Source organism: Schistocerca americana, chromosome 2 (genome assembly GCF_021461395.2).
Source record: "Schistocerca americana isolate TAMUIC-IGC-003095 chromosome 2, iqSchAmer2.1, whole genome shotgun sequence".
In the NCBI taxonomy this organism is placed as follows: Eukaryota; Metazoa; Arthropoda; class Insecta; order Orthoptera; family Acrididae; genus Schistocerca; species Schistocerca americana.
In genome coordinates, this window is record NC_060120.1 from 289,333,182 (window position 1) to 289,346,269 (window position 13,088).

Below are 13,088 nucleotides of genomic sequence, written 5' to 3' on the forward strand. Positions count from 1 at the left end.
AGTAGAATTTCGTATTTCTCACCTCTACAACAATGCAAGTTAGTTTCTCGCTGGCTGGTATTCTTGATATTCACAACAATCGGTTTACTTTCAGAGGAAGTGATTGTTGATGCCAGTCAGCTGTTATTTATCTTGTAAACTTGCTGTGAGTTAGTGCAGTTCCCTACTGTTCACACCAAGACTTAGAAATGACTAAAAGAATACGTGACTCGTCTTTAGAAAGAGTTCTAAATGAAATTTTAGATGAAGATTCTGACTCACGGAGTGAAAGTAAATATGAGGATGGTGTTATGGAGTATGATTCAGATTGGGAAAGTGATGTGGATGTTAGAGAAGATGAAGATAGCGCAGTTCCAGGCAGTGACCATTAGGATGTTATTGTGGCCAAGTCTGGAAGAAGGTACCTAACCACAGAGCCTAGAATTCCTCGGAGGTCTGCTGCTAATATAGTAAGAGAGCAGGCAGGAGTAACTCCAGCTGGTGTTTGCCATTCACCTGGAGGAGCCTTGAAGTTACTTCTTACACCTGACATCATGGATGTTATAATAAAACATTCAAATGAAGAGGCAGTTAAGCGAAATGTTACTTTGACTCATGAGAAAGTAATTGTATGCCTTTATAGGAATCCTGATACTTATGGGATCAAATAAGGACAATTCTGTCAGTGTACACGATCTTTGGTCAGACCTAATGGGTCGGCCAGTTTACAAGGGTATTATGGCAAGAGAACGTTTCAGGGAACTTATTGCAATCATAAGGTTTGATGACAAAAGTACCCGCCAGCTAAGAAGGGAAGCAGACAAGTTCACAGAAATCCATGATGTTTTCAACAAAGTGAATGATAGGTTTCCACTACTGTATAAACCAGGGGTCCACCTCACCACTGACGAGATGCTTAGCTTGTTTAGAGGGCTCTGCCCCTTCAAAGTATTTTTGAAGGATAAACCGGGCAAGAATGGCATCCTTATATGCATGATGTCCGATGCAGTTGACAGATATGTCTTGAATATGGAACCCTATGCAAGTAATGTTCAGAATTTGTCGAAAGAAGAATGGGATTCAGCAGCTGTCGTCAAACGTCTGGTAGCACCTGTGAAAAATACTGGTCGAAATATTACTACAGACCGATACTAAACATCGGTGGATTTGGCAGAAGAGTTATACCAAGAGTACAAAGTTACTACAGTAGGAACTCTCCAATCAAACAGGAAGCATATTCCAGACATAATGAAGAACACGTCAAATCGAGAGCTATATTCAACAATGTTCTTGTTCACAGACCCATCCACAGGTAGGACTCCAGTAACTCTGGTGTCCTAGATAGCAAAAACGAAACCAAGTAAAAACTTACTGATGTTGTCAACAATGCACCAAGATAAAGGCACTACTGGAGGAGAGAAGAATAAAACCAAGATAAATGCATATTATAATTCCACTAAAGGTGGAATTGATACAATTGATCAAAAGGCATGTACGTACACCTGCAAGAGGGGAACAAAGAGATGGCCTCTATCTGTATTTTACTCTCTCACTGACATTTGTGCTATCAATGCAACCACCATATTCATCCAGCAACATCCAAGAGGGAATGAAAAGAAACACAACAAACGGAAACTTTATCTTCTGCAAGCTGGGATGGAACTAGTGAAATTGCAGGTAGAAGAAAGAAGTGCTAATGCAATAGGGTTATCTAACCAAATTGTTCAATGAATGGAGACTATTCTACAAAAGAAAATCAAAGAAGTCACAACAGAAGCACGTCCGCCTCCTGCAGGGAAAGGTTGGTGCCATATTTGTGTAAGAGAAGCTAAAACCAAGAAGCAGAAGTACAACAATCTAAGTAAACCAAAACAGTATTGTGGACAGTGTCATAAACATGTGTGTAACACACATTCAGAAAAAATTGTGAAGTGTGTCTCTTGCCTTGAAGTTGAGGACTCAGAGCAGTCTATTGTATATGAACACATCTGTATTTTGTATTTTAATTCACTCAATCCAATATTTATAACAATTAACAACATTTATAAACCGATGCCTTAGTTAAAATACATAAACCATTTTGAAAGTTGTAATTTTTCGTCAGTAAACTTATTTAATACCTGTGGGCTCGCCGAACCTCCCCCCCCCCCCCTCCCCCGCCCCCCCTTAGGCATCCAAGTTAAAAAAAAAAAAAAAAAAAAGGGCTTGGGCGTCCTAGGGTTAAGATGCCAGGAAAAGATAAATTCCCAATTTGGTTTTACTGGGAGCACTCTACGGCATTGGGCCCTTCCTTAGCTCACATTTATCGTGAATCTCTGTCAGTGCGAAGTCCGAAGCAACTGGACTGATACCCCTAAAATCTATTTGCTGCAGAATTCTAGAACATATTCTGAAACAGAAAAGCTTCTGTCCACATATCAGCACAAATTAAAAAGCATCACTTGTGTAACACTCAGCTTATCCTTTTGTCACATATCATCTTACAACCCTGAGGCAAATTCCATATTGCCTGATTTCTGGAAAGCGTTTGACATGGTAACCCATAACAGGTTGTTGACGAAGGTTCAAGTGTAACGATTGTGTTCCCAGATATTAGAGTGGCCTAATGACACTAAGTAATAGAAGCCAATAAGTTATCCTCTATCGCGATTGTTCGTACGAGACAAGGATATTGTCAAGAATACCCAAGGGAAGTGTGATAGGACTGCTCTTATTTTCTACATACACGAACGATCTGATGGACAGGGTGAGCAGCCATCTGAGGCTGTTTGCTCATGGTTCTGTGGTGTATGGGAATGTGTCAATCAGATGAGTGGGAAAAACAAACTTGTACTGTTCAAATACTGCATCGGTAGTGTGCTGGTTGACACAGCTACGCCAATTAAATATCTAAACACAAAATTGCAAATCAATACAAAATGGAACAAGCATGGAAGCACAGTAGTAGGAAGGTAAATGATTGGTAGAGTTTAGTCTGATTTATGAGACTGCATAACAGAATGCTAGTGTAATTAATTTATTCATTCTCAAGTACTGGGCAAGTGTTTGGGAGCTCCATAAGGTTGGATTAAAAAGATATCTAAGGAGTTCAGAGGTGAGCATAGATTTTTCACCAGTAGATCTGATAAAAATGTAAGTATTATGCAGATGCTTCATGGACTCAAATGGGAATCCCTGGAAAAAAGACTACATTCTTTTTGCGAAACAATACACCTGCTTAGCTAAGTGGTAATGTATGTGCCTACCATGCAGTGGGCCCAAGTTTGATACCCAGCTGGGTTGGAGGCTGTATCATCACAATCACCACCACCACCACCACCACCACCAGGCAAGTCACCCAGTATGCAATATGGCATCACCTGAAATTGAAGTTGCAACATGGTTGCCAAACTTCCCCAGATGGGGTCTCCAGGTGATCAATTCCACACAATCTTTGAGGCAGAGGCAGAGGGATGAACAACTTGCTAATCAGGATTCTCAAATGATGTATATTTGAACTGCACTCCTCCAAAATATGAAAAGAGGGGGCTGGGAGGGGGAGGGGGGGGAGGGGGGGGGGGGTGTTGGCTGGGTCTGACAGTCTGACTACTGATGGCACATTGGACAACAGAATGTGAGAACCAGGTTATTGTGCTGAAAACGGGGACAGGAAATACTCTAGTTTCAGCAACCCTGAGGGGGTCAGTGGGAAATGGATAAGAATATTATGCTGAACTTGTGAGGTGGGAAGAAAGTTGCCACGAAGGAAACAGGGGTGAATACGGAGGAGCTGGGGAAGTGGAGACACACGTATCTTTTAATGACAACTTAAACCGCAAAGCTTTTCCAACACAGAAATACTTCTGACCTTTTCCTTCTCATCAGCTGTATGAAAAACTCCTATGGCTAACACAAATAGATTATTTAATGACAGGTGATAAACCAAAGATTGTCATTTATACTTACTTATTGTTTGGGTTAAATACCATCGCCAGAAGATCCAGTAATGGAAACCAGTCCTGTGAGAGTTTTACAACACACAATTCCACCAAACGTTCACAGTTCTGATAAATACAATGATGAATATTGAACTTCCAACTATTTACTGCCTCATCTGTCAATATCTTTGTGAAAGAGACAGTTAAACCTTCACGGAAAAACCGCTGGCATGCTTCACTATGTACATCTAAACCTGCAGAAGAAAAATAGTATCAAAATTTTTGTTGATACTGTAATACACACAGACAAAACCAGTTGTACATCCCTTATAGCATTACAAGCAAGAATTATTACATATCAGAGGTATCATTTAATCAGAATCAAGCTTCAGTTTGTACGAATTTCACTTTATTCTCTTCCAATAAGGATTCAGTGACCTTCAAATGTCAATCTGCGACTAATCTTATTCACCTTTTTTTATCAGTATTTTTAAGAGGTATTATATTTTATTGGCAAACTGCAAATCACAGTGTATGAACGAGAAATCAACCTGTGACATGCATTCTTTTCAGAAAAATCATTTACTCATCAATGACACTAAGGTTTCTGTTGAATAGAGACGTCAATAAAGAAGGCACCTTATTAAATGGTATGTTTCACACATGGCTGAAAGTAGATGAAGGTGAGTGATACCCAAACCACTACATACAGAAAACAAAGTCATATTTCTGTTCATATCTGTATTTTCAAGAATAAAATATTGCAGTGGGATGCTTCTGCAGACATACACAATTGTTAGTGACACAGTCCCGCACTGCTTGAACACGTACCAATGATGTTGCATCCTACACAAGTGTGATCAAGATTAGAAGTGACCAAAGCCTTTGTAGCAACAGAGAAGGTGTTTGATTGACTGAAACTAACATTACAGAAAGAAACGCAAAAGAAGAATACTAACAATCAGCATAGCAATTGCCAGTTCTTCCTCGTACATTTCACAATGGAAACCTGGGTCACTCCTTAAACGGTGGTATTTACAGTTTTTATTTATTACCATTAGGTCCAGTGAGCAGCGAGACCCACAGCTACATAGCTGAGCAATACTGCTCAATGATGCTTACCTTTAACAGAAATGATATAAAATTATATGTGGATGTGCAACAAATCCTGCATGCAAATTGTTACATCTCAGGTGAGTCAACTTCTCTGTGAAAGACCAACATTGAGATTACAACCAAGGCAACAGTCTCCATAACAATGTTCTACTATTCTGTAGTTTCACTACAGGTGATAAATGGTATGTGTGCACTTATGTTTGGAAATACTAGGTTCCTGAATCAACATGTTGTAATGAGTGCCTGTAAGCACTACTAAACATGTCTGGTTATATTACTGTTAAAATTCCTTTTCAAAGACATGATTAACCCCATTAAAAATTAATTATAGGCTTCCAGTTCACACAACATGTTTACAGATTCATACTACAAGCTGTAAACTCTTACGCCTCAAATTGTTTAAATCCTGTAATTGGTCTATCCCACCTTCCTTGTATGTATGCAGCAGTTATCACCAAATTTACTGAAACAAGACCACCATTTTCTTCTGGCTCACAATTCCCCACAAATGTCACAGCAAAAAGGCAGCAGCAAAACAACTATATTCATTCATTTTATAGCTGTACTTTAAATGTGAAGCTTTGCTTTTAAGTCTAGTAACTCACCTTTTCTGCACAGATCTATTGATGCATTCAATAGCACCTCTAATTCTTGTTCAGGCAACACAGGAACTACCCAACGTGGGCTGGATATCTTTTCTTCAAGCATTGCCAGCTTGGCGTGAGGAAAATCAGGCTCTGGTATGCTTCCATCTTCAGAAGCTATTAGTTCCGCAGGGAGCTGTATTTGATGCTGCGGTAAGATTTGCTGAGGTGATGGAAGTGGTGGAGGCTGTTGCTGCTCTAATGGCAAAGAGTCATTGCTTCCCACCACACCAGTTTCAGGAGACAACTGCATAGTACCCATGCTGACAGGAGGAACAATCTGTGGCTGCTGCAACAATTTAAATTCATTAAGATCTTTACACACACACACACACACACACACACACACACACACACACAGGGAGGGAAAGATTTACTCTTAATAATTTCATCATCATTCTGTCTATGATTAATGAAGGAGGTTACTCCAAGACATTATATTGAGAAAAACACACAGTAGCAACTTTATCCAAATTAACTGTCAAACTCCATTATATAAGCACACAAATAGTAATATCAATTACCAAACCACATTTCGTACAAGTGACATTGTTCAAATCATAACTACACACAACCAACTCCTGTACTGTCCAGACTGAGCCATTAGGTCTCCTCAGTGATTACTCCTTTCATCAATTATTTGGTTCACCAAGCCTCCAGTGGCTGGTGACATACTTCCTTTCCAAGCAGAAGTAGAACGAGGAAGTTAAGAAAGGCCGTAACATTTTTAACATAAAGACAACTGCTTCAGGAAAATTAGGCTCTGCTATGCTATCTCACATCTAAGTCTCTTAGAAATGATGAAAAATCTTCACTGCAGACATTACATATAACGGCACCCTTAGAAAATTCCAATAGTCATTATTCCGCACAAAATTTTAAAATATTCTGCAACCCCTAAATGTCTTTTCTTAGAAAATGTCTACATGAAAGAGAGACAATTCACACAGATGTGCACATGTACCCCTCTCCCACAAACTCAGTGTGTGTATGGAGAGATACCTCAAAACACACCATATAGTGCCCGAGATTCTTATCTTATGGCCAGTCATACGTGGACCACCACCAGCCACAAGACATCCACTGCTGCCTCGAGATCTACTCCAGCCTCTATGGTCTTCACCTGTATACACCCAAGTTTCCTAATGTCATAGCTGTACCAAGGCAGACCACCTTTGATTCCAAGAGACATGACCATGTCCACTCCAGTCTATTCCCTGCACATTTGTTTTCTCTGTCTCTGCTTGTCATTTTCCATTTCAACAAGCTTCACTCCGCTGATCACTGAGTGGCTCTCAGTTTTCTGAGACAAATACTTTCTCAAAATCTGAATACCACACAAAGTGGTAATTCATACGCATTGCCGTGTTCTATAATTTCATCACGACTTGCTAACAGTCTACTGTACCATATCCATTTCTGAAGCCAATGTGGCCCTTTGTCTGACAAAATCAATGCTCCCTTCATCATCTTCAGATATGTCTTTGCTACTGATCGGGGGTCCGTTTGAAGTGGGACTCATTATTAAAAACAATTCTACTCCAGTCAATAAAATTCCAGAAAAAAGACATGTCTGGAGGTGCCCAGGATGGCAGTGAGATATCAAACTGACTGTGGCCCACCATACTGCCCAAAAACAAGGAATGTTGATCTGGGGAGCCATTTCTTTCACAGCAGGACCCCTTTGGTTGTCATCCGCAGCACCCTTACAGCACAGCGGTACATCGATGATACTGGGCTTACATTTCAGTAAGATAATGAATGCCCTCACAGAAGGCAAGAGTTCCTACTTTTTGTCTTCGTGCTCACTAAACTTTACCTCGGTCAGCAAAGTAACCGCATCTCTCCCGATTTGAGAAAGTTTGGAGCATTACGGTTACGGTCCTCCAACAGTTTAGGGATTTTGACGATTAATGCACCAACTGGACAAAATTTGGCACAATACCCCTCTGGAGGATGTTCAACAACTATCAATCAATGCCAATCAACTGCTTGCCAGAGGTAGACCAACACACTGCTGACTTGCTCAATTTCCAAGCTCTTTCTCTTGAATAATTAATCCAGCTATTCTGATTTGTTTGTCTATGCACATATATCACTCTACCTATTTCTGTCCCATTTGGATAATTACTTAGTAGAGCATCTTTTTTTGTCTCAGTGTATTATATTTGTTTTATACTATATATTTTTTATATAAATTTAACATTTTATATAAGAATGTAAAATGGCTATGTAAACCATTAGATGATGATGCTTTGGCATTTGATGCGGTTGATAGGGAAATGCTAGATAAAGTGATCTGACAAGCATTTGGCATTAAATCTAAACTAGTAAACATTTTCGTGAAACGCTCACAGACACCATATCAAAAGAATGGTTTCGAGGTGGAATATCTGAGACATTCAAAATAAAAACAGTTGTAAGGCACGGTGGGTGACTGTTTCCACTCGTCTTCAACTGTGTCCTAGAGAAAATGGTAAGAGAATGGAAAGAAAAAGAACATAAGCTATCACCAATAAGACGGGGGACTCACAACAAATGTACTGAAATTCACTGTCTAGCATTTGTGGATGATTTCGCCATTCTTTCAGAAAGCCTAACAAATACAGGAATACAAATCAATCTCTTGGAAGAAATAGCCAACAAACATAAAAATAAGCAACAGAAATCCTAGTAACAGGTACTGGACAGATGAACAGTGCTAATAAATTTAAATATTTGGGAGAAATGAAACAAGAAAATGGCCTCGAAAAATTTGCTGTAGAGGGAAGAGTCTATAAAATGTATAGAGCATTTACAACAAAAGGTCTCTCTCTAAAAATTTGAAAATACAACACTACAACACTGTAGTATACCAGAATGTCTTTATGCAAGTGAATGTTTAGTGCTGAATTACAAACTACACAAACTTTAAACTTCTAGAAAAAAAAAAATCATATGAAAAATACTATGTCTGCTAAAAAATACAGAAGTATGGAAATTAAAAAGTAATGAAGAAATATATCGCAACACAGAAAACATAACTGAAATGCAACAGAAGAGGCAACTGCTACTTTTGTTTTGTTTTTGGACATGTAAACAGAATGAACAACAAGAGGTTAACCAAACAGCTTTTTAAATATCTTTGGATCAAGAAGTCAACAGTAAAATGAATTCAAGAAGTTAGGAAAGATTTGGAAAAAAAAAACAAAAAGAGAGTTTGAAGAAGAAAGTGTTAAATATAGAAGGATTCCAAGGCAGAAGGGAGAAGACAGAGCCAAAATGCCCCGAAGAGAGAGAAAGGATACACAGAAGATGAAAGAATACTGGAAGGAGAAGAAAGGAAGAAGCATTGAAGTTGGTGTATGGTTCTTAGACCCAAAGAAGAATAATTCTTTGGGATGCTGAACTTAGGTTTAATTTAGTCTGGGATACCTAAAGGCAGAAGCACTGCATCTTTGACAGATACACACACAAAAGATACAGAGCTTTACTTTGCTAGCTTTTGGAATGGAATTCCTTTTTCAAGCTATAGGAGGAACATGTGCCCCCCCCCCTTACACACACACACACACACACACACACACACACACACACACACACACACACACACGCCTGTCTCTTTACATTAGGCTCATTCAACTGCAAGCTATTTCTTGGCCGACAATGAGTGTACTGGGTGAGGTGTGGATGCAGAGTGGGGTGGGGTGTGGGATGGAGAGAAGTGGTGGGCGGGAGGGAGAGAGGGGGTTGGGGGGAGCATCTAGCAGCTCATGGAAAATTGGGGAGCCATCTGTGGGCTAGGTAGTGGTGCAGGTAAAGGGGGCTGGTAGCAGATTGCTGAGCACTTGATTTCACAGACTAGGGCATGAGATGGCAGCACACAACTAGCTGACATATTTACCTTAGGTTTAGGCCAGGGAGATACGGAAGCGAAGGATGTGCTGTAAGGATAGCTTCCACCTGCACAGCTAAAAAAGGTGCTGCTGCTGGCGGGTAGGATCCAGATGACACAGGTTGTGAAGCAGCCATTTAAATCTTGTTTGTTGCGCTCTGCTGCGTGTTGTGCCAATGGGTGGTTCGCCTTGTTTTTGGCAACAGTTTGACGGTGGCCACTCTTTCTGGTTGACAGCTCGTTGGTTGTCATAACAATGTAAAACACTGTGCAATGGTTGCAGCAGAGCTGGTATATAGCATGGCTGCTTTCACAGGTGGCCCAGCCTCTGATGGGAGAGGATAAGCCTGTGATGTGACTGGAGCAGATGGTGCTAGGTGGGTGGATGTGGCAGGTCTCTGCAAGGGTATGAACCCTGTTGCAGGGGATTGGCGGTGGGAGTGGCTTAGGGATGGACTAGCATGTTGTGTAGGTTGGGTGGACAGTTAACCACCACTTTGGGATGGGATGGAAGTATCTTGGGTATGATGTCCCACATTTCAGGGCATGATGATAGGTAATCAATGCCCTGATGAAAGATGTGGTTCAGTCATTCGAGTCCTGGGTGACAAGGGGGGCACTTCTTTGTGGTCGGTTCTTGGGATGAATGTGAGCGTCAGATGTGTGTGTGTGTGTGTGTGTGTGTGTGTGTGTGTGGAGGGGGGGGGGGGGTATTGCCTGTCTGCGAAGGCCTTTTTTGGCCTTCAGCATACTGGATACTGGGTGGGGGTTAGGATGTAGTTGGCTGGGTGTACGAGGAATGAAGTGGTAGGTTTGGAACAACAGGGCGTTGGGAGAGGTCATGGTTCAATCACAGCAAGGCCATGGGTATGAGGGATGTTGGTGTATAAGGAGGTTACGTCTACAGTTACGAGTAGGGACTCGAGAGGTACAGGTGTGGAGATTTTGGAGAGCCTGTGCAGGAAGTGGTTGGGTTCTTTTTCTTTTTTTTCTATTTTTAGATTATGGTTTTAGGGCACAAAACAGCTATGGTCATAAGCGCCCATTCTGTGGCTTAGGGAAGGGTAAAAACATAAATTAGAAATTTAAATCAGCAGCAATGGAGTGAAACTCAAGGAGGAGGGAAACTAAAAACAGAAGAGAGCTTCAACTGGCTGATGTCATCTCACTAACACTTATAAACTCAAAGACACGATTGGCTGAGAGCATCATCTGCTAAATGGGAAGATGTATCAGGCGACAGCTGCAAACAGGCATGTAACAGGTTAAAATAGGGGCACTGAAGTGAAAGGTGTCTTACTGTCCACAATTGAGAGCAGTGGGGACGAAGTGCGGGAGGATTGCCATTTATAAGATGTCGATGGCTAAAAAGACAATTCCCAATCCGGGGTCTAGTTAAAATTACCTCCTCCCGGCGACGAGGCTGGGAGGAAGAGGTCCAACCACAGGGAAAAGTTTTTATGTCCCATAATTTATTATCCTGAAGGGCAGACCACTGTTTGTGCCATAAAAGAACAACACGACAGCGTAAAACACTCTGTAGATCTGAATAGGGAACCATGCGAACAGCATGCTGAAGAAGAGAGACAGCAGCCTTTGTCCACTATATTGGCTGCCTCATTTCCGCGTATACCAGAATGCCCTGAGATCCAGAGGAATGCCACAGAGACGCCCAAAGTGGAGATTGTAAATCCAGTCCTGAATCTGGTGGACCAGAAGGTAGATGGGATGAAGAGCTAGGAGGTTGAGAAGAGAGCTGGGCAAACCCAAGCATATAATATACTGTATCTGCTGATGGCAACGGATGTATGGGACAGCCTGGAGAACAGCATAAAGCTCCACAGTAAATACAGAACACTGGTTGGGAAGCCGAAATCGAATAGGGGTGTCGTCAATAATATAGGCACTCCCGACACCAAAGGAGCCGTCAGCGTAAATAAATGTGGCATCCTCCATCTGTGCGCATAGAGCAGCAAATGCCCGACGATTAACGGGGAGGGGGGGGGGGGGGTAGTATCCTTGGGAAAGGTCCGGGGGCGAAGCAAAGGTGGCATCATACCCCCATTTGTCAAGAAAGTTTTAGGGAACTGGAAGGAAAGTGACTGTAGCAGTTAATGGAAGCAGAATCCCGATGGTAGTAGAGAGGAAGGGCTGCCTGCATACCCTAAATCCAAGGAGGCATTGAAGAAGAAAAAAGACATGATCAGATGAGCAGGCATAGAAGACAAGTGACTAGCATAATGACTCAGAAGGGCAGCTGCTGCCCAGGAGGTACCACTTAGAATACTGAGGACGGTTGGATTAAAAGAGGGGTAAGGACCAAACTACGAGGTCATCAGTCCCTTGTTCCGAATAAAACAATGACACAAGTGTGAGAATAAAAGAAACGAGACTGATAACACAAAATGAAATGAAAGGAAAAATCACAAGAACGATGAAAGGCAACAAACGTGTAAATGGACAAAATGGGGACAAGAAAACCAGAAATGCAAAAAATGGGATGAAGAGAGTAAAACAACAAAGCAGATGACAACAAAAAGAAGAAGCCAGCCACTCTGCAACACACTAGGGTGGACACAGAAGGACAAAGGACATGCTCTAAAACTTAGATCAAATGATAAAACCCACCCTCATGAATAAAACGTAAAACTAAATCAGCCAATGAGGCGTTGTCAGATAAAATTAGCAGCAACGAGTCTGGTAACCCACAATTCCATCGCTGGGCAGTCAAGTGGGACTGTGCACCAGAAGATGGGCCACTGTCAATCTCCACCTCATCCTCAGAAGCAAAGCTTGTAGATAGCGGTGGTGTGACTGCCACTGCAAGTCCCTTGGTCTTGGGGGTCTTCTTTTTGGATTTCTCTTGCTGAGACGAATTAAATGATTCAGTCTCTGGGACTGAGGATGATCGCGAAGCCCTACGACCAGCTACTTTTTGGCACTTCAGCCACTGGCGGGAGTCATCTTTCCCACTAGCAGAAACCTGGGAAGGGAGTGACCCAAGGTTCAAAATGTTTCACATGGCTCTAAGCACTATGGTACTTAACATCTGAGGTCATCAGTCCCCTAGACTTACAACTAATTAAGCCTAACTAACCTAAGGACATCACACACACCCATGTCCGAGGCAGGATTCGAACCTGTGACCGTAACAGCAACGTGGTTCTGGCCTGAAGTGCCTATAACTGCTCGGCCACAGCGGCCAGCAAAGTGACCCAAGGGAGCCCTTCCTAGCGAGTGGTTCCGAAGAAGAAAGAAGACTTACGCTTTTCTGGCTGAGAAGTGGGGACTGGTGTCCCTGATGATTGGGGGGGACGGGGTTGGGTGCTCCCAAGGTAGGTGGTGTGGGAGCAACAGGGAGGGAAGTGCCCCCCCCCCCCCCCCCCCATTACGGGGGCAGGTGTAGTCTTCCAGCTCAGAGAGCCAACCGGAATTTGCTGAACGGATGGGGCTACAACTGTTCTCATAGCCACATGATGTAGATGCCCAAATTTCCTTTTAGCCTCAGTGTAGGTCGGTCAGTCCAGCGTCTTGTATTCCATGATTTTCCTTTCGCGC

General features: G+C 42.1%; 1 protein-coding gene across 1 annotated transcript in view; it reads right to left on the reverse strand.

The window, feature by feature from the left end:
- LOC124594839 (probable ubiquitin carboxyl-terminal hydrolase FAF-X) overlaps positions 1-13,088 on the reverse strand; it is a 300,957-nt gene that overhangs the window by 264,872 nt on the left and 22,997 nt on the right. Inside the window, exons 3-4 of the mRNA XM_047133291.1 lie at positions 5,618-5,945; positions 3,925-4,150 (exon numbers count right to left, since the gene is read on the reverse strand). Coding sequence (XP_046989247.1) covers positions 3,925-4,150; positions 5,618-5,945 — 554 coding nt within the window. The remainder of the gene's footprint in view (positions 1-3,924; positions 4,151-5,617; positions 5,946-13,088) is intronic.